The sequence below is a fragment of the Pan troglodytes genome, chromosome 13 (assembly GCF_028858775.2).
Source record: "Pan troglodytes isolate AG18354 chromosome 13, NHGRI_mPanTro3-v2.0_pri, whole genome shotgun sequence".
Taxonomy (NCBI): Eukaryota; Metazoa; Chordata; class Mammalia; order Primates; family Hominidae; genus Pan; species Pan troglodytes.
In genome coordinates, this window is record NC_072411.2 from 67,175,376 (window position 1) to 67,197,743 (window position 22,368).

General features: G+C 35.4%; 1 protein-coding gene across 8 annotated transcripts in view; it reads right to left on the bottom strand.

Annotated features, from left to right (window-relative positions):
• SCN3A (sodium voltage-gated channel alpha subunit 3) overlaps positions 1 to 22,368 on the bottom strand; it is a 115,999-nt gene that overhangs the window by 60,219 nt on the left and 33,412 nt on the right. For 5 of the 8 annotated variants that reach the window (XM_009443622.5, XM_001152557.7, XM_009443623.5 and 2 more), the window contains 8 exons: positions 22,169 to 22,287; positions 20,484 to 20,573; positions 16,122 to 16,250; positions 15,349 to 15,440; positions 14,291 to 14,563; positions 14,047 to 14,110; positions 7,535 to 7,676; positions 6,220 to 6,426 (listed from right to left, as the gene is read on the bottom strand). In XM_009443622.5, the coding sequence (XP_009441897.4) occupies positions 6,220 to 6,426; positions 7,535 to 7,676; positions 14,047 to 14,110; positions 14,291 to 14,563; positions 15,349 to 15,440; positions 16,122 to 16,250; positions 20,484 to 20,573; positions 22,169 to 22,287 (1,116 nt within the window). Of the gene's footprint in view, positions 1 to 6,219; positions 6,427 to 7,534; positions 7,677 to 14,046; positions 14,111 to 14,290; positions 14,564 to 15,348; positions 15,441 to 15,532; positions 15,625 to 16,121; positions 16,251 to 20,483; positions 20,574 to 22,168; positions 22,288 to 22,368 lie in introns of those variants that run through there. The other 3 variants (XM_001152817.7, XM_009443621.5, XM_016949443.3) reach the window with 2 other exon arrangements.

The following is a 22,368-nucleotide window of genomic DNA, read 5'->3' on the forward strand; positions in this document are numbered from 1 at the left end:
AGACATACTTAACCTTGACTTTGATGCTTCTGAAGAACTTTATAGAACTTATATTTAACTTGCTACAGGTAGCAAGTTGACTTTTCAAGACATCATAAAAGACTTGACTTTTCAAGACATCATAAAAGACTGTCATAACAGTCTATATAACAACATATTTTAGGAAGAAATGGAGATAAAACCTATTTATAATGCTTTGACAACACTTTGTGCTTTATGTTTCATCTTTCTTGAGAAGAAGCAAACTCTCCTAAGTAGTTTTCATTTTTAAACTTCATGTTTAAAAATTTTAAAAAGATTTTAAATCTAAAATTACTATGCTGCAAATTCTCTAGGATTACAATGATCTCAGGGAGGGAAACTTAGTACTAAATATGATTTTAAATTTATGTGTTTGACCAAGCAACACATAAAATGTAACATATTTATTTATATTAAGCACTATATTCATAATGGAAGCTCAAATCTAAGACTTGATATAAGACAATACCCAGCATTTAAATAAAACAGTAATTCATAATTTAGATATTTATAAAATTTTATAGAGTCATATAGCCAGGTTTTTAATGGAATTATTGATCATCAGTATCACTTTTAATATAATTCATGATGTAAAATGAGAAATATTAAGTACATTTTATAACTCTGACTATATATGCAAAATAAAGTGAATAAATGAATCACTTATATATAGCAAGTTAAATATAGTTACAGAGTTCTGGATACATATGAGGTACATAATATACACCATTTGTTGAAACAGTGAATATATATATACCCTTTCTTATCCAAATAAAGTCCTTAATTCTCTTTTCTATTTTATATAGACACAAACACACAACACACAGTGTTAATCATTTATTGACTTGTTTGTCCCTGCAAACAAAGGAAGTGGTGGTAATAGTCCCTCACCATAATCCTAAAACTTATGTCCATTTAAATCACTTCCAAACTTTTTTTTTTTTAAGATGGGGTCTCACTCTGTCGCCCAGGCTGGAGTGCGATGGCATGATCTCGGCTCACTGCAACCTCCACCCCCGGGTTCAAGCGATTCTCCTGCCTCAGCCCTCTGAGTAGCTAGGATTACAGGCATGAGCCACCACACCTGGCTAATTTTTGTATTTTTAGTAGAGACAGGGTTTCACTATGTTGGCCAGGCTGATCTCAAACTCCTGGCCTCAAGTGACCCACCCACCTCAGCCTCCCAAAGTGCTGGGATTACAGGCGCGAGCCACCGCACCCGGCCACAAACTTTGTTTTGCATAAGACATTATTTCCAAACCTATTCTGGGTAACAGTTCAAATAACTCAAAACCAAAACAGATTTCTAAGGCAACAAAGGTAACCTCAGACACATTTTCTGTGTCACTCATCAACTCAAATCTGTCATTTGTTCCACTTCCAGTGATTTGCCAGTTCCCTCAAAGGCAGATGTTTCCTGTCATCTCTCATGTCTGTGTACCTGTTTATACCCAACTCTGTGACACTACCAATGTCCTGCGTATGAGAATAACTGTGTTACTTTCACAGCCAACTTGCTGAATTCCTCTTTTAACAAATAAGAAATTTCACTTAATATTTACTCAGGAAATTACATTTTCTTATAACATTTTTGTGTGATTCAAAGTAGGCTCTGTAACTCACTGTATCTGTGTGTCCGTAAAAATATAACCACATAACTAATACTTTGTTCATTTTATATATATAATCCAGTTAAAATCCCATTCAAAGCTACAAGACATTACATCTATTTCTGTTCTACCCCAATTATATTAGATTTCTTAAGAGCTACTATTTCGAATTTTGTTCTAGAGCTTACTCCCAAATTTTTTCCTATCAGAGCAATATAGACTGCTATGGGATATACTAAGCTGGGCAACATTAGGCACTTAAATATCACAATTTAAATGTCAAACGCAATTAGAATGATCTAGGACAAAACATTGATTTCTTTGCAGGGTTTGTGTTTCTCCACATTATTTTCTCATGCCTACACCATGACTAGCCCTAGGTGGCCCCTCAACCAATAATAAACAAAGATGGAAGTGATGCTAGCCTTCATGAAGTCATTGGCTAGATAGTAACTTTTGAAGAGTCGTAGGTGGTTAGGGAGACTTAAGCTACACTGCAGCATAAATGATCTTATAGGTGCACTAATTCTGTCTTTGCCTCCACTTCCTCCTGGCTTCAACATTGATAATTTACTAGTCATCATTACCTGTGTTGTCAGTAAGGAACTAAAATGGATTTGGCACTGTGCTACTCCAATCAGTATTATAGTTTACCTTGGATAAATTTAAATTTTATGTGTATGAAGCTAAAGCTGAATCAAATTGTGATGATTTGGTCACTAAGATTCAGTAACTGACTACTAAGTTAATAGAACTGATGTTTTTTAGCCGAACTCATCATAATCATAGGTTCTTTAAACTTCTACTAGAAATAGTGCATGTTTATTTCTAAGTTCAAAAAGACTATACTCTTTTTAATTGATGTCATATTTTACCCTAAAATGGCTGCATTTTAGAATAAACTCATTATCCGTGTAGGATTTTCAAGCACATTAATTTGTCTGCTTTTATTAATGATAATAGAAAAACCCAGTGCTTTAAAATACAATCATATTCAATTTATGAATATTATTTCCTATAACACTTATTTAAAACCTTGAAATAAAGTATTTGCCCTGTAAATAGCTATTTTTATTTTATTATATTATAAATGTGTTTTATTTATGGTGATATAGAATAAAACTCTTAAATAATTCAAATGTAGAACTTTCTGGCAAGCATGAGGTATATTTTAAAATATTTTCAAGTTTCACCAAATTTGTTTATAGTTTTCTGTATAAAATCAATAAGGTATATCCATATTACTACTCTGTATCCAATGGTAAGATGAAAGTGGTCAAGCTAGCATGTTCAGCAAAAGCTATGCCTAGAGTTGAGCTCAATAATTCACTAGACAACTCATTGCTGTATCTCCATTACCCCCAAAAAATGCCTTGAGAAAGGACCTAATGCTATTTGTTGTGCATCTTCAAAGTAACTCAGAATTGTTAAAAACTTAAATTTTGAATATACCAATTTCTGTTATATACTGTCATCCAAAGAATACTTCAAATATGTGGAGCCATTCATCTGAAAAAAATCCTCAAAAAAGTCAGTGCATAAAAATATTATTTGGATTTCTGCTTCTGGCCAAAATTGAGTAACAGAGACCAGATTTGCTCTCTCCTGAAGCAACCAATAAAACAGACAAAATGCATGTTACAGTGGTGTTGAAGCCACTGGACATCAGATCAGGATGTTTTAAGATATTGGAAAATGGAAAAGCAAGCAAGTCAGTTCTATGCTTTTCTTAGCTTATGGCCTGGAACTTCCAGACTATGATGTAGAGAGGAAGTATCTCTGCAGACTCCATGAATGGATGAGATGAAGCTGAGTTTAGGAAAATCAGGGTGGTTGTATAGTTCACAGAACAGGGTACCACAGAGGAGAGAGTTGAGCAGAGAGAGAACTCTAGGGATCTTCTCAGGTTCCCCTTGAGTACTGAGAAGATTATTTACCAAGCATGTGTCTTAGAAAACTACCTGAGGCTGAGGATAAGAGAGAACACCACCTGGCAATCACACTGTGCCAGAACAGTGTCTGTTCCTACACTGGCAAACAGTTCGTTTTAAATGTGCATTGGGTAGAGTATTAGGAAGGGTCTTGATTCACTAGTGAGGAATAATTAGTCTGAGAATAAATGGTATTCTGGTCCTGCCTAACAAATTTTCAAAGGTTTAAAGATACAAAAGGATCAAGCTGTGTAAACGACATAACTATGTCCCGAAACAAAGATCAATAATTTTTATGGGAATACAAAAATATCCAGCACTTAAAAAAAGTAAAATTGACAGTGTCTGGAATTCAATTGAAGATTGTCAGGAACATAAAACTGCAGTAATATGTGACCCATAATAAAGAGAAAAATTAATCAAAACTGACCAAGAAGTGACACAGATGTTCAAATTAGCAGACAGGGAACTTAAACAGTTGTTATAACTGTATTGTGTATGTTCACAATGTTAATTAGAGATATATGAAATATAAAAAAGACACAGATCAAGCTTGCAGAGGTGAAAACTACAATGTTTCAGATGACAAATACACTGGATGAAATTAGCGGCAGATTAAATGTTCAAAAGAAAAGATAATTGACTTGAAGACAGCAATAGAAATCATTCAAATTGCAATTGACAAATGGAGTTTAAAACTCATACAGAGTCTTTGCTATTGTGAATAGTGCCGCAATAAACATACGTGTGCATGTGTCTTTATAGCAGCATGATTTATATTCCTTTGAGTATATATCCAGTAATGGGATGACTGGGTTAAATGGTATTTCTAGCTCTAGATCCCTGAGGAATCGCCACACTGTCTTCCACAATGGTTGAACTAGTTTACAGTCCCACCAACAGTGTAAAAGTGTTCCTATTTCTCCACATCCTCTCCAGCACCTGTTGTTTCCTGACTTTTTAATGATCGCCATTCTAACTGGTGGGTGGGGGAGGTGGGAAGGATAGCATTAGGAGGTAGACCTAATGTAAATCACGAGTTAATGGGTGCAGCACACCAACATGGCACATGTATTCATATGTAACAAACCTGCATGTTGTGCACATGTACCCTAGAACTTAAAGTATAATAAAAAATGTATATATATAAAACTTAGAAAAAAAAACTCATACAGAACTACAAGGGACATAAAACAGCCAAAACAGCTTTGAAAAAAAAAAAAAGAACAAAAAGTTGGGGATCTGCACTATCTTATTTCAAGACTCGTCATAAAAGGTACAGGAATTAAGAGAGTGTGGTACTGGTATAAAAATGACAAATAAATCAACTGAACAGAATAGAGTTCAGAAATAGACACACTCACCTATGGACAACTAATAATTGACAAAAGTTCAAAGGCAATGCAGTGGAGAATGAATATTTTGTTTTTATGCAGTTGGAATAATTAGATACTCATATTTTTAAAAAGTGAATCTCAACATATCACTCATATGTTATACAAAAATTAACTAAAATGGGTTATTTACCTAAATATAAAGCATAAAACTAACTTAAGAAGAAAATACTCATGGTGTTGACTTGGCAAAAATTTCTTAGATCCAAAAGAATGATTTAAACAAAAAAGCTAAGAAATAATACTCTGGATAAACTGCACTTTAAATATTTGAGAAGCATATATGTGATATAGGACTTACATCCCAAAGAGTCAAAGAATGCTCAAAACTCAATAATATGAAATCAAACAACCTAACTAAAAAAAAAGGAGGGGATTAAAGATTTGAACAACCACTTCATAAAAGAAGCTATTCAGATGGAAAATAAGAACAGAAAAAGGTGCTCAACATTAGTAATTAGGAAAATGAAAATCAAAACAGAAATGAGATACTTATTAGAATGGCTAAAATTAAAAAGACTGGCCATACCAAATGTTGGCAAAAATATTGAGAAATTATAATTCTAACTGGCATGAATCGGATTTTTACTATATATTCGCGAGTCTTCACCTTTCAGTATATGGATTTTTTTTCTGTCTTTTAATACAGTACTGTGTTTCCGTCTCTTCTCCTCAACACATTAATGCCCCATTCACTATACCCCTAGCTCACATAGCCTTTAATATTAATAAAAATCTCAAGTTGGCATCTAACTTTAGATACCTTCCTGATATCCTGATGTGGGCTATAGCAAACATTTTTTTTTTTTTTTTTTTTTGCTACAGAAATCCCAAAGAATTGTTAAGCATAGGTATATATAAAGTCTCTTGTCAACCTTTAAAATCAATTAACTTCAGAACAAAATCTCAAATGTCATAATTAGGGGTGAATCACTAATAATTGGAAATATCAGTTTTATTTCTTTTCTAAATTAAATAAAAAAATTAAATTCCTCTCTTAGGTTCTATGAGACAATTCCATAGTAAACCTTATCCCTAATGTATTTTCTATCCGCTAGCTGATTTCTTTATATACAGTGTCTAAAAAGTTTGTTAGACTCTAACTTCAGAAACAAGTTCATATTTGAATACTTTTTTTTTCTAATGACAATGCCTATATATAAAATGAAAAAGCAGTTCTAATCTACCCTCTATAGTATAACACTATTTCTACTTAGAAACTAATAATAATAATGATAAATCTTTGCTTTTATCACTCAGTACCTGAGCTTCTTCCTGTTGCTTTTTAAGCTGTTCGAGCATCTGCTGAAATTCGGCCTCTTTTTGTTCTGCTTCTTCCAAGGTGGCCTGATTCTGCTCCTCATAGGCCATGGCCACCACAGCCAGGATCAAATTCACCAAATAAAATGAGCCCAAGAAAATGACCAGGACAAAAAATATCATGTATGTTTTCCCAGCAGCACGTAATGTCTAGGGGAAATGGGGGATAATTCCATCAGTATTTTAGTATAATGTCCCCAAATAAATATCTGATTACCACAGCTAGATAGTCAGTAGACTAATTAGCTTTTTAGTATCCAGTTTATTTTCACCAAGAATTTTTTGGTATTGATATGCTCAACATACAAAATTAAGAATCAGATTATTTGAGGCTTGACTGCAGTCTTGTTTGATATAAATACATTTTAAACTCATATATAGTGGATATATATGTGAGCCCCACTATAATGCTTTTATTAGAGTTCATATGCAGAGCAATAATATGACAAGTAAGAGCACTGAACCTTTAAATCCTTTCAGTGGGATTCCATTTGCACTGCAGCTATTCTCCATACCATCTATAGATGACTTTTGCTCCCCTCCCCTTCTAGTCTCAGTTAATAGCTAGAGCTTTAATTTGAAATTTTCACATCAACATCATTGATTTTTAAAATCTTTTAACGTGCTGTTTATATACCAACAACTGGATGATCAACTTCTAAGAGTCATGAACATTATTTGCATCTCCAAGTTCCTAGCAGAATGCCTTTCACATAAAAAAGTCCTCAGTGTACATATGTAGGTACTGACTCAGTGAGCAATTAGGATTCCTGGCACACTTGCTTTATGTTGGACCTTCCTCTGTGTTCCAGAGTGTTATAAGCAGGTCCTTTCCCTTCCCTTCCATTCCCTTCTCTCCCTTTCCCTTTCCCTTTCCTTTTCCCATTCCCTTTCCCTTTCCCTTTCTTTTTTTTGAGATGGGGTCTTACTCTGTCATCTAGGCTGGAGTGCAATGATATGATCTCGACTCACTGCAACCCCCACCTCCTGGGCTTGGGTGATCCTCCCACCTCAGACTCCCTTGTAGCTAGGGCTACAGATGGGCGCCACCATGCTGGGCTAATTTTTGTATTTTGGTAGAGATGGGGTTTTGCCATGTTGTTCAGGCTGGTCTCGAATTCCTGGACTCAAGTGATCCATCCGCCTCTGCCTCCCAAAGTGCTAGGATTACAGGCATGAGCCACCTCACCCAGCCTATGCTTTTCATTTCATACATGTCTATAAAAATAAATGTTATGCATACTCATTTGGACCTTACCAACTGGTAAAGATTTTCCCAGTAGTCTTGAGTCATGAGTCGAAATAGAGACAGGAAAGCCCAGCTAAAGGTGTCAAAGCTTGTGTAGCCATAGTTGGGGTTTCGACCAGCCTTCACACAGATGTATCCTTCTGGACACTGGCTATAAGAGAGAGAAATGGAGGTAGGGTCAGTATAGAAATTACAGCAATTTCAAACAAAACCCAAAGCTGCTATCTGTGACGAATTATCTTGCTTTAATTTCCAGAACACTTTAGGTGATTGCCCACCGTGAAACTTATCAGATGAAATTCACTAGGAAGACCAATAGAAAATTTAGATGCAAATAAATATTTACGGACATTTAGAATGGCAGAAAGCTAGCAACCACACACTTTTGGCTCTGACATTACCGTATTTCTACTCTTTACAAAGTGGCAAGAATCAATAGTTAAAAATTAAGGCCGGGTGCAGTGGCTCACGCCTGTAATCCCAGCACTTTGGGAGGCCAAGGCGGGCGGATCACGAGGTCAGGAGATCGAGACTATCCTGGCTAACACAGTGAAACTCCATCTCTACTAAAAATACAAAAAAAAAAAAAAAAAAAAAAAAAAAAATTAGCTGGGCGTGGTGGTGGGTGCCTGTAGTCCCAGCTACTCGGGAGGCTGAGGCAGGAGAATGGCGTGAACCCGGGAGGTGGAGCTTGCAGTGAGCCGATACTGTGCCATTGCACTCCAGCCTGGGTGACAGAGCGAGACTCTGCCTCAAAAAAAAAGAAAAAAAGAAAAAATTAAAAGCCAGAAAACAGACAAAGAGTGTAGAATTTTCTAAACTAAAGTTAATATTTATAACATTTTTAATAACAATTATAATATTTATAACAATTTTTTATTTACAGAAAAAGTATGAGGATAGTACAGGCTTCATACATTCCATGCCATTTTCAATATTGATATATTGTTATTAATTAATTGAGATGGGATCTTGCTACGCTGCCCAGGCTGGTCTCAAACTTCTGGGCTCAAGCAATCTCCCACCTTGGCCTCCTGAAGTACTGGGATTACAGGTGCGAGCCACCGCACCCAGCCTTAATACATTATTATTACCTAAAGTTACTATTTTATTCAGATTTCATCAGTTTTTTTCTTTTTTTTGTTTTGTTTTGAGATGTAGTCTCGTTCTGTCGCCCAAGCTGGAGTGCAGTGGCGCAATCTCGGCTCAATGCAAGCTCCGCCTCCCAGGTTCACACAATTCTCCTGCCTCAGCCTCCCAAATAGCTGGGACTACAGGTGCCTGCCATCACGCCAGCTAATTTTTTGTATTTTTAGTGGAGGCAGCGTTTCACTGTGTTAGCCAGGATGGTCTCCATCTCCTGACCTCATGATCCGCCTGCCTCGGCCTCCCAAAGTGCTGGGATTACAGGCGAGAGCCACCGTGCCCAGCCCTCAGTTTTTTTCTTAATGTCCTTTTTTTGTTCCAGGATCCCATTCAGGATACACATCGCATTTAGTAGTTATGTCTTTTTAGGCTCCTCTTGGCTGTGACAATCTCTCAGACTTCCCTTGTTTTTGATGACCACAACAGTTTTGAGGATTACTGGTCAGATATTTTGTAGAATACCCTTCAATTGGGATTTGTCTAATGTTTGTCTCATGATTATATTTAGGTTATGGATTTTTGGGTGGAAGACTACAGAGGTAAAATGTCACTGTCATCACATCACATCATGCCAAGGGTACATACTTATCACTCACTATGACTTATCACCGTTGATATTAACTTTCACCACCTGTCTTGAGGTAGTGTTAGGTTTCTCTACTGTAAATTTACTCCCTTTTCTTCCTTTTCCATATGTGCTCTTTGAAATAAAGTCACTGTGTACAGACCACATTTAAGGAACCTGCAGTTATGATCTTAAGTATATACAAAAATTATTTGAAATTATTCTGCACAGGATATTTGTCCATTCATATTTTATTTAATTATTCAGTCATTTCAATTAACATGTAGTCATGGATATTCATTTTATATTTTGGATTACAATTCAATGATATTTCATTTATTTGTTCAAATGGCTTCTTCTTTGGCCATTGGAAGCTCTTTCAGTTGACACCTGTAACAGTTTGACATACACCATGGTTGTGGGTTGCATTTTTTTTTTTTTTTTACCTTTTCTTACTTTTAGGTACTCTCAGATGCTCCAGGCTCATCTTTTATAATTTCTGCCACAGTCCTAGAATCAACCATTTCTCCAAGGAGCCCTAGTTCTTTTTATTGGAAAATGGTATTAGAAACCAAGATCTGAGTGCTAGCTGTGTTTGTTGCTACTGGGGTGTCATTGCTTCTAGGCCCTCTCAGCTGACAGAACAAGGAGATACACATGTTTGTAATTGCTCAGTACTGGTACACATGCACAGTGGTTTCAGGATTGTTAATCTATACTACCATTGGAAACAACTTTATCAACTAGGGTATTGTTCCTTTTACCTTTAGTCTTACAGACTCCACTCATTTCCAAAGTTACTTAGGTTAGCATGTTATTACCCCACCACCTACAGTGAGGTCGTTTCATATTTTGCAATACATTTATATATTTTTGTCACATATTCCATTTCTTCCTGGGATCCCCAAACCTCACAAAAGTTTTTTTTAAATTTGTATATATTAAGATTCACTCTTTGTGTTATAAAGGTCTATGAGTTTTAACAAATGCATTAAGTTTCATATTCACCATTATAGAATCTTAGAGAACAGGTTCTCACCCTAAAAAAAATCCCCTTTGCTTTACCTAGATAATCCCTCACCATGAACCCCTGGAAAACACTATTTTCTTATCATCTCTATTGTTTTGTGTTTTCTAGAATGTCAGGTAATTGAAATCATACAGTATGTAGCTTTTTGAGGTTGGCTTTTTCTCACTTAGAAATGTGCATTTAATATTCATTAATATCTGTTTGTGTCTTGATAGCGCATTTCTTTTTAATCACTCAGTAATATTTTATTGTATGGGCATAACAATTTATTTATCTATACAACTATTGAAGGACATCTTGGTTGCTTCCAGTTTGGGGTCATTGAAGGGCATCTTGGTTACTTCCAGTTTGGGGTCATTATGAATACAGCTGCTATAAATATTCACATGCAGGTTTTTTGTGAAGACATAAGTTTTCAAATTGATCAGCTAAATACCTAGAAGTGCAGTTGTTGGATCATATGGTAAGACTATGTTTATTTTGTAAGAAACCGCCAAACTGTCTTCCAAGGCGGTTGTCTAGTTTTGCATTCCCACCAGCAATAAGCAAGAGTTCCTGTTACTCTGCATCCTCATCAGAAGTTGGTATTGCCAGATACATTTTTCAGTCATTCTAACAGATGTGCAGTGGTAACTCCTTGTTGTTTTAGTTTGCAATTCCCTAATGACAAATGATGTCGAGTGCCTTTTTACCTCCTTAATAGCCACCTGTACTATATACTCGTGTGGGGTATCTGTTCAGATCTTTTGCCAGTTTTAAATTGGGTCATTTGTTTTCTTATTGTTGAGTTTTAAGAGTTCTTTAGATATTCTGGACACTGGTTTGTTGTTTTGTTTTGTTTTGAGACAGGGTATAATTCTGTTGCCCAGGCTATAGTGCAGTGGTCTGATTATGGCTCACTGCAGCCTCGACCTCCCAGGCTCAAGTAATCCTTCTGCCTCAGCCTCCTGAGTAGCTGGTACCACAGATACACTACACCATGCCTGGCTAATTTTTTTATTTTTATTTTTTGTAGAAACAGTGTCTCCCTATGCTGCCCAGGCCAGTCTCAAACTCTTGGGCTCAAATGATCTTCCCCTCTCAGCTTCCCAAAGTGCTGGATTACAGGAATGAGCTACTGCACCTGGCCTCAGTCTTTTTTTTTTTTTTTAAATCAGATATGTGCTTTGCAAATATTGTCTTCCAGTTGCTGGTTTGTCTTTTCATTCTCTTAAGTATATCTTTGTAAAACAGCAGCTTTTAATTTTAATAAAATACAAATCATTTATTTCTTTAATGGAATGTGCCGCTTAAATACAAAATGGTTTTGTATTTAAAACTCATCACCTGGCTCACTCCTGTAATCCCAGCACTTTGGGAGGCCGAGGCGGGCGGATCACGAGGTCAGGAGATTGAGACCATCCTGGCTAACATGGTGAAACCTGGTCTCTATTAAGAATACAAAAAATTAGCCAGGCGTGGTGGTGGGCGCCTGTGGTCCCAGCTACTCGGGAGGCTGAGGCAGGAGAATAGCTTGAACCCGGGAGGCGGAACTTGCAGTGAGCCGAGATCGCGCCACTGCACTCCAGCCTGGGCGACAGGGCTAGACTCCATCTCAAAAAAAAAAACAAAAACAAAAACAAAAAACTCATCACCAATGGCCAGGCGCAGTGGCTCATGCCTGTAATCCCCAGCACTTTGGGAGGCCGAGGCAGGTGAATCATTTGAGTTCAGGCTCCCACTGATTCTACATTATGGTGACTTGTACAATTATTTCATTATATATTACAGTATACTAATAATAGAAATAAAGTACACAATAAATGTAACGTACTTGAATCATCCTGAAATCATTTCCCACCACCACCCTTGGTCGGTGGAAAAATTGTCTTCCACAAAACAGTCCCTGGTGCCAAAAAGGCTGGGGACTGTCGACGTAAATTACTTAAGCCATAATAGGAATTCATTAAAGGGAATAGATTATTATGGTTTAATAGGAATAAAGTATGTATTAACCAAATTTATCCAAAATTGTATCTGGGCTTTTATGTTAATCATCATCATAATAAATAATAGTTAATAGGCAATAAATTCTTTTCTTTTTTTTAGAGTGTGCTTTTTTAAAAATTTTATTTAAAAAATTTTTTTGGGGGACAGGGTCTCGCTTTGTCATCCAGGCTGGAGTGTAGTGGTGCCATCTCAGCTCACTGCTACCTCCATCTTTCACGTTTAAGAGATTATTGTGCCTCAGCCTCCAGAGTAGCTGAGATTACAGGTGTGCCCCACCACACCCAGCTAATTTTTGTATTTTGTAGTAGAGACAGGGTTTCGCCATGTTGGCCAGGCTGGTCTAGATCTCCTGGCCTCAAGTAATCCCCCTGCCTCTGCTTCCCAAAGTGCTGGGATTACAGGTGTGAGCCACCGCTCCCAGCCATTTTTCAGAGACAGCCTATCGCCTAGGCTGGAGTGCAGTGGCATGATCATAGCTCACTGTGGCTTGGAATTCCTAGGCTCAAGCAATCCTCCTACTTTAGCCCCCTGAGAAGTTAGGACTACACGTGTGCATCACAATGCCTGGCTAGGTTTTTCTTTTTTTCTTCTTCTTTTCTTTTCTTTTTTTTCTTTCTTTCGTTCTTTTTTTTTTTTTTTTTTTTTTTTTTTGTAGAGGTAGGGTCTTGCTTTGTTGCTTAGGCTGGTACATACAATAAATTCTTACAATTGTCCATGTGATCGTTCAAATACTTTATGTGTATTAAATCATTAATCATCACAACTATTAAAGGGACAGAATATTACTCTCTCCATTTTAACGATGAGTAAACTAAGGTACAGAGAGCTTAGGACACTTTTCCAAGGTCAAAGAGCTTACAAATGTTGAAGTTAGGATTTGAACCCTGGTATACATGAACTCTACAACCTATGCTCTTACCCCCTACATTCATAATAAGGCTAGGAAAACTGTCAGGAAAAAAAATTCCCCAAAGCTCTATTTATATGACTAGTATACATTTTCATTAACTCTCTTAGATTTTTATGGCTACACCAGTTTCCCTTTTTAAAGGATGACTCAAAATATATTTAAGTTCCATGTCCTAAGAGTCACTTACTATTGCTATCTCTCAGCTCTTAAAAAATTCCCTATTTTGATTTAAAATTAACTTACAATACTCTTAGGAAAATATTTAAGGGTTAGAGAATAACAGCATGACTAAGATATTATGGCATCTTTTATTGTAACATGTGGCCTAAAAGACCTATTCATTATGTCAACTGATACTTGGACATGCCTTTGGCACACATGCACCCTTGGCTTCTTTGTATACAGAAATTCATGCTCTTTCAAGAATACTTAAATATTTCAAAGCACTTCCCCAAGTGTGCTTCCACCCTGAAGACCACATTATAGTCTGGGTCTTTTCCAGTCACGACAAAACTCATCCCATTGATACATATGTACACCAATAAAAAGGGGCCCATCTTGTGTTCCTGTGTTTCCTAGCAGCTCTGATGGATGTACAGCAAAGACAGACTCTGGGCCTTCACACATGGGAGCATCAATTTAAGAACATCTTAACTGTGAAATTTTGGGGAAAGGTCTTCACAAAGGGATGATTTTTAATGCCTGTGAGTTTAGGACCAGTGGCAATCCAGTAAGGCAGACAAGGCACTTCCTAGGGGAGCAGCACCACTCTTTATTGCATACATGGTAAGGCTACACATATAACCATGTAGATGTTTTCCTACCTACTTTTTTTTTTCGCAAAGAGTTCTATATCTTAAAAAATATATTATGTTTCTTACCCTGCATCTGAGCCATTTCCACAGAGTAAAGGGTCTTTTTGCCCATCCAAAACATAAAAGTGACCTGTTAATAAAAAAAAACATTTTATTTCATATTAATCCTATTCACATTAGTATTAGTAATAAATCAGAGTTGGACTATTTCAGTTATTTACAAAGGTGGCTGTACACCCACAGTCTCAACTATTTATAGTTGAAAATTCACTCAGCAACACTAAGGTTAACATAATGTAATACTTCTTACTGTCATCTCCAATGTAATCCTTCCAGTTAAATGTGCTCATTGTTACATTAACAAATGTCCCATTTGAATCCATTGTGCCATTAAAGTAGGAAGTGGTGTTGGTTTCAAAAGCAGAATCGCTTGGGGGCCACTGCAAACATTTATTCCTCAGATTGCCCATGAACAGCTGCAGCCCAATGAGAGCAAACACGCTCAGACAGAACACAGTCAGGATCATCACATCAGAAAGCTTCTTTACCGACTGGATCAGGGCCCCCACAATGGTTTTTAAACCTGCAGAGAGAAAACTATAGGTTACCTGAGGAAGAGTGCCAGAAACCATGATTTCTTAATAGTCACACACATTCTCTTTCCCCCATAAATGATTGCTTGACTATTTAGACACCAAAGCTGTATGGATAGCCTGATGATTTGGGAAATAGATGAACAGCAGATTTTATACATGAACAGTGTGCTTGCTGGAAATTCAATATGAAGGTTTAAATATCTAGTCAGGAAGTTTTGTTTGTGTGGTTTTACATGCTGAACAAACATACAAAAAAACTTGGAGTTATTTTTCATTTCAGATTTTGTGTTTCATGCAGCCATTTTCCACCAATCCATTCTTTACTCTAGCCTCCAAGCAGTAGTAATTTAGAGGAGAAAAGAATTTTAAAATAATGTTAAGTCTCATGCCATATACATGCTCCTCAACAACAATATTTTCTCCTTTGTAAAAGGAGATCCAGTTTTGAACTACATCTGCAGCGAATGGTAAAATCCAAATCTGTTAGTAAAGCCATGGTAGTGAAAAAGAGAGAGAGAGAGCGCGCAAGAGGCCCAAATTAGCATTTTTTGAAGATGTCTCATGCAATTTTCTGTTAAACTCAAAGGCTGACTTTATAAATATGCATGTAATTTATAAAATTTTAGGAGCTAAACTGGCATTGAAACATCATTTGGCATTATTTAACCGGATGAACTGTAATAATAAGCAACAAGGCTAATGCTGTAAGTCATATAAATTGATTTCAAACTCAATAATTAAAGTCAGCCTCGGTGTTTAACCTAGCTCTCACCTGGAATGACTGAAATTGTTTTCAGTGCTCGGAGAACTCTGAATGTTCTCAATGCTGAGACATTGCCCAGGTCCACAAACTCTGTCACATATCTGTAATAGGGGAGTTCACACACAAACACAATAACACACAAGAAAAGTTGGAGATATAAGGGGCCTACTACCTTACACCAGTTTCTTCTTACCTGGAATTACAGAAATAGTTTTCAGAGCTCTCAAGACTCTGAAAGTTCGAAGGGCTGAAACATTGCCTAGGCTTACAAATTCTGTTACATACCTGCAGAATTAAATCAGAGTTACTGATAGTTTTGGCAAAGTTTATACTAAATAAGGACTTAATGCTGGGTTTGGCACATAGAGCCCTGTGAGTTTAACAAATGGAATTGCTATAGACCTCAGGCTGCCATATGCTAAAGGTTGCTTTTAAGAAACAAAATTGTGTTGCTTTATTTCAATGTAATTTTCACTAATATGAACACATTTGTTTGCAAAACTAATCCAAGTACAGTTGTTGCTATTAAATTTAGTCAATGAATAACTTCATTTTGATGAAGAGAAAGACTATATGACATGAAGATAACCCCATTTATTGATCATTTACTGGATATATTTACATTGCAATATGTATTCTAATATGTATTCTTAAAATACACAATCCATATAGTTAACTTGACTAACAAGAAAGCTCTACATTTAATATATGACACAAAGACCTTGTTTGTACTATGACTATTTTCACTCCTTTGCGCTTATCAAATTTTCAAAATTACTCACGCCATCACAATGACACTGAAATCCAGCCAGTTCCATGGATCACGAAGAAACGTAAAATCTTCTAAGCAAAACCCTCTTGCCAAGATTTTTATAAGTGACTCAAAGGTATAGATTCCAGTGAATGTGTACCTAGGAAAAACATCCAAGCCAAAATTAACAATTTTGCTTGAACTGTTAAAATAAATGTTTTCAATCATAGCAAATCCTATCCTTTTGTGGTTTTTCAATTCATTAAAATATTGTTCCTTACTTCTATTTACCAAATAATCTATTCATTTAGTTAGTTTTACAAGCCTGAGTAAAGAGTTAAACTGAAGAGAAAATATATTCTTTAGGAATCTAATCTTGTTTAACTATTTGGGTTTTAGAATAATAGTTTCATGTATCTTATGGATAATCATCTAGTTTGACCTTCTAGTGCAGCAGTATCTGATAGAAATGTAATGTAAGCCACAAATGTCATTTTCAAATTCCTAGTAGCAAGCGAAAAGATGAGAAGAAGCAAGTCAACTTATTTTTCATACTGCATTTTATTTAAACCAATATATCTAAAATATGAAAATTCAACAATTAATATTAGCCAAATTTCAAGGTTCCATAGCCATATGTGGCTAGTGGCTTCCTCATCGGACAGTACAACTTTAGAGGCAACATAGCTTGGATTCATTTACTTAAATAATAAAATATTTTATTCAAATTTCTTAATGAGTAGACTCATTTTGAGGGCTAGTTTACATGTCTACCATAGAAAATATATTTCTTTTTTTTCAATTTTTAAGAATCATGTAGAGTTATAAACTGCCCCCCATTTCTCTCTCTTCTTTCTCTCTCCCTGCCCTCCTCCCTCCCACCCTGAATGTATGTGTGTGTGTGCATGAGCGTGCTGTATAGATATGTGTGTGTATGTGTATATATTATCATATGAAATGTTCCAGTTCACTAGTATTTTATATGTGTGTGTTTGCACAAATGCCAAAATACACGGATACACAAAATTCTTAAATCTAACCTTGCATCAGCTACTATCTCTGTGCAATTGGGCTAAATCATTCAAACCTTGCTTAAATTCAATTTTCAGCCTCCAAAATGGTGGAAGACTTTTCTATTTGCTGTTTAATGTCATGTATTTCTAGCCCTCTTTTCTTTGAGTCTTGACAATATAAGTTATTGCTGTTTTCGTTTTTTTCCCAAAATAGTTGAGAGTACTTGTTTTTCAACATTGTGTTCTTTAAAAGCACAATTTAAGTTTATTTTTCAGAGCACTTCACCCAAGCCACAAAGATTCGATTTACTCATATTAAATTCATTAGATTTTTCAGCCTACCAGTATTTATACATGAAAAATGTTAGGATCATTATTTTGAAATGTTTTCTGCACAAGTTTCTTTCATATGAGGGAACAAAGACATCAAGGATAATTATGCAGATATCTTCAAGTCTAGTTTTCTTAAGTACATTCCCTTCCTTTTCTCCCCCAACAATTCAATTGATCTCATAAGCAATAATTCCTATCTTTACTTATATGAAGTAGCTGACTATTAGGAAGAGATATATTTTACAATATCAAGCTTATGTTTACTGTGTTGTAGTTTGGATCGTTGTGTGACACACATAATCACCGTGATATTTCTGTCTGTAGAGATAGCTGGCCTTTTAAAGGCCTAGAAACACCACACATGTATGTTCTGTTTCTTATATTAGTGGTTAGTGCCCTGTGGTTTATGCTGAGGCAATTCTGTGTTATCTATAGAGTTACTAGGAATAAGATTAAAGTCCCTACTTTTGTTCTTGATTTGGGGAAATTAAGAAAATATGTGGGTACATTTGGAATGTATGGGAAGTGTTCATGGCTGTCCATGGAAGAGAGTCCTAGAGCCTACTGAGACAGAGCTCTACACAGAATAGGTATTCAAAAATGGTTATTAGTAACTAGGTTGGGCAGGTAAGTGGGAGTCAGGGGACCTTTATCTTTCGTGGCTATGCCCACACTAGGCTCATAATCAAGCTGTCAATTCTGTCTATGTCACAGGAACAATTCTGTCTATGTTCCTGTAACTTTGGTGTTTTAAAACCTTGAAATTTGGCTAATCTTAATTGTTGAATTTTCATATTTTAAATATATTGGTTTAAATAAAATGCAGTATAAATAAAATTAAATAAAATGCAGTCTATAGAAGTGCCTTGCCTTATATAACATTCCCCTCACTATATAATATGGTTTTGTGTATGCCACATCTTTGTACAGGGACTGTTTCAAATATCGGTGACTTCAGTTTTCATCTCAGAACTAAGTTATCTTCTGTTTCACTGAACCCAGGGTTTGGGGTAGTAACCACTACTACTTTGCTTTTTTCCTGCTGGCTTGCTTTCAAGCTACTGAAGACAATTGATCAGAAAACCTGAGCAAAGTTTTCCAGCTGAATGATGCAAATCAAAAACTTTCTAAAGCTAAGACTGCCTTCATAATGGGTATAATCATCTCTAAGTTATTACTGCTTCTTTAGAAAGAGAGGCCTGTATATTCAATTGCCTTTTTTTTTTTTTGAAACAGAGTCTCGCTCTGTCGTCCAGGCTGGAATGCAGTGGTGGGATCTTGGCTCACTGCAACCTCCACCTCCTGGGTTCAAGCGATTCTCCTGTCTCAGCCTCCTGAGTAGCTGGGACTACAGGTGCTTGCCACCACACCTGGCTCATTGTTTGTATTTTTAGTAGACATGGGGTTTCACCATGTTGGCCAGGCTGGTCACAAACTCCAACTGCCTTCTTTAACTATCTTTTAATAACGTTATACAAATAAATGAAATTGATACATGTTTAAATGCTTCAATAATTTCTGCTGGGAAAACCACATACAGAGTAGTCTTACATAGGAGTGTCCATTTTGTTAACTCCAAAATCATGTATAGTAAATGAGAGTTCTAAGTTAAATGGCTTTCCTCAATATGGGAGCTGGATTCTCTATTACAATAATTTCTAGGCAGCATTTTCAAGCTACTATTTTTTTTAAAATAACATGTTAAATAACTGACAAATAATGGCTTAGAGTGGTACAGTAAATCCTCAGAGAAATCTATAAAAACGGAACTAAAAGTGGCAGTATTTGTTACACTATCTTATCTCCGATTGTACATTACTTTTAAAAATATAACAATAAAAAGAGCATACTGCATTTTTTACTTAACCAGTCGGATACCTGATTATTGTATTATACTATATATAAGTAGCCTATATAACCACTTTGTTTCACTAAAAACTATGTTTCTTTGATGCAAATAACCTCATATGTGACTGAAAAATAAGAAAATGAAATAATGTTGTTACGATAAAGAAATTGTGTTAGTTCATGCACAGTTTTCCCCAGCATATTGATGTTTTGAAACAATGAAGGGCATTTTTTCTCACACTTAAATGGAAAATCCCTTGCAATAATAATAATAAAAAGATCTTGATACTAATACACAACATCCACACAAGTGTTTTCTTTTAGTGCAACAAGGGCCTGGTTTAACATCCTGAACAACTAATGTGCTTAGACCTTTCTCCATGTATTAAAATACAGAATGAAGCATTTTATTTTGATGAAATCATACAAATATCCCCAGTCTCCATTTCAAGGGAGAAAGGATGAGGCCTGGGATATGAGGCCACAAAGAACTCAATGGCTATGATTTTAGGTACAAACATTAGAAAAGAATCAACTGGGCAAGTGTCTTTTTATTGGGATTATTATGGTTTCTATGTTGTATTCTAGTTACAAAGTTCCATAAGTTTTACTCTCCCCCAATCATGTTTCCCCTAAGCCCTGTTATTTTATGAACACAGTTTTATGGAAGACATTTTATTTCTTTTACAGAACACATCTAAGCTGTTTCAGCACGCATGTTGTGTATAAAAAACTTACATATCTAAATATAACTTAGACATCTTAGATGTATAATTAAGACATCTACTCAATTTAGAGCTAAAAACCTAAATCTATTCTATTCGAATATAACAATAATCACTATATACTAGAATAAAATAATTTAATTCATCAAATTACTGAACTGATCACTGTATTTTATCTCAAATGATTAACCATGATTGAGACCTAATTTTAGGCTAGATGATTGGTTTAGTTTACCAGAAAGCGTATACTAATTTATAACCTCTCTTTAACAGATATTGTCATGATTTTGTTGGAAAAATACTTACCTCGTAGAAGAATAGCTCCCCCAAAGAACTTCCCTTATCTTCTTTCATATTATGAAAATAACTTTTTCTTAGACAGAAGTGCAAACCTTAAGTCAGACTATACCCACAAGGAGATTGCTAGAGAATTTGAGTGTGCATTTCTCATTCCCAGAAGTTATTCCTACTTACTCTACATTCTTTGTCCAGTCAGGAGGGTTGCTCAAGGTCATAAATACACAGTTGGTCAAAATAGTGCACATGATAAGCATGCTGAATAAAGTAGATTATAGTTAAGGAATAAATGTTAGTAGGTTACCATGGCCATTTATAAATGATCCAAAACACACAAAAAAGTTTATCAATGCAAAAACTGTGAAATTAATATTATTTGTTTTAAAACAATGATAAAATAATAAGAAACTTCAAAGCCTGTGATATGGCCTTGGTGCACTCTTTTTTTCATTTTATACCATATACTCACAAAACTGAATTTAATAGAAAAATGATCTCTATTTGAAGCAAATGCAAGTTATTTTGCATTCCAATCAGTTGTGTGAAATTGCCCTGGAAGAAGAACTCACCATCCCTTAGTAAGTTTATAGTATGCCATAAGTGTAAAATGTGTACTTCAGATATATTCATCCTCACTGACTTATAAAACGTTAACGAATGCAATGTAAAAAGTGTGAGAATGTAGAGCCCAGTATAATCAAAGATTACATTGATTGAGAATTCTATCATAAATAGTAGGTTTGTAGTGATGTAACTTACTCCTTTACAATTTATAGCATAAAAGAGGGAGATCCAATTTTGTGCTGATAAGGTAATGTTATTTTCTAGCTTTTTATTTACACTTTAGATTGTGGCGGACCCCAACAGACCGCTATACTCTTGTATCTAGTCCATATTATACCTAAACAGATAGCACTATTCTGATGCTCTTCTGAGAATTAGCTGTAGTACGTTCTCTTGGGATCTAAGTCCAGACTTCCCTGTAAGAAAGTTTATGATTATTTTGAGATAAATATTTTATTTTAGAATATAAATACTTTCCAACATCAAGCCATAGAATGAGAGAATTCATACCTCAAAAGGTTATCAGTTTCATTTGCCCTGTCTCTAGGTGAATCAGTCTTTAAGTTTATATAGAAGCCTGCTTTGAATCTGCCTATACAAAATTCCCATTCTTGAACACTGCCTCAGAAAATCACCATTCTATTTTATCATTACTTGAGAATTTTCTTGAAATCCAAACGTCTTCTGCCCTTTTACATATGCTTTTTGACTAACATTGTAAATAATTTCAAGTTCGACTTTTTGATATATATTCTCAACCAGGTACATGAGCACATAGTAGGAGTCTGATAAATATTTACTGAAAAAAAGAAGGGAATAAGACGGAAGGGAAAAGGGAAGAATGAAGGAAGGGAAGAAGACAGGAAGGACAGAAAGAAGGAAGGAAGGACACAAAGAAGGATAAATCCAGGCGCTGAAGATACAGAAACAATTAAGGCATAAAAGTTTGAACACTTGGTAATGCAAATAGTAATACTAACCATAATCTAATCTTTAGCAATGGTTATATATGATCTCATTGAAGCTGATAAAGGTGTAAGGAGATTTGCTCTTTTTCCTACTATGTATTTCCTTTGCACATTCACTATCATGGTTGGTTACATATTTTCTTCTGTAATGCTGTAGTCATTCTATAATACTCTCGTTATAAATAGTGGAAAACAAATGCAAATAAATGAATTTAACAATGTTACCATTAATCTCAAAGAAATTTTACAAATACTTGAAAATATAACTGACATTTTCTTTAAAATCAACTGTTAGAAATAGCATTTAGGCAATTCACATTAAAAGGATATGAATGTACCAAAATCTTGATAGCAATTTTCCTAACAGGGTTTAGTGGAGTTAAAATATACAAGGCAGAGGTGGCACTGAATCGGAAAATTGCCTTTCCTTTATTCATTACTATAAAAGTCTGAAAAAGAAAATACGAGTAAAATTACTAAATTAGACATGGGCTTATTTAAAGAGCTTACAAACATGAAGAACTTTTTAA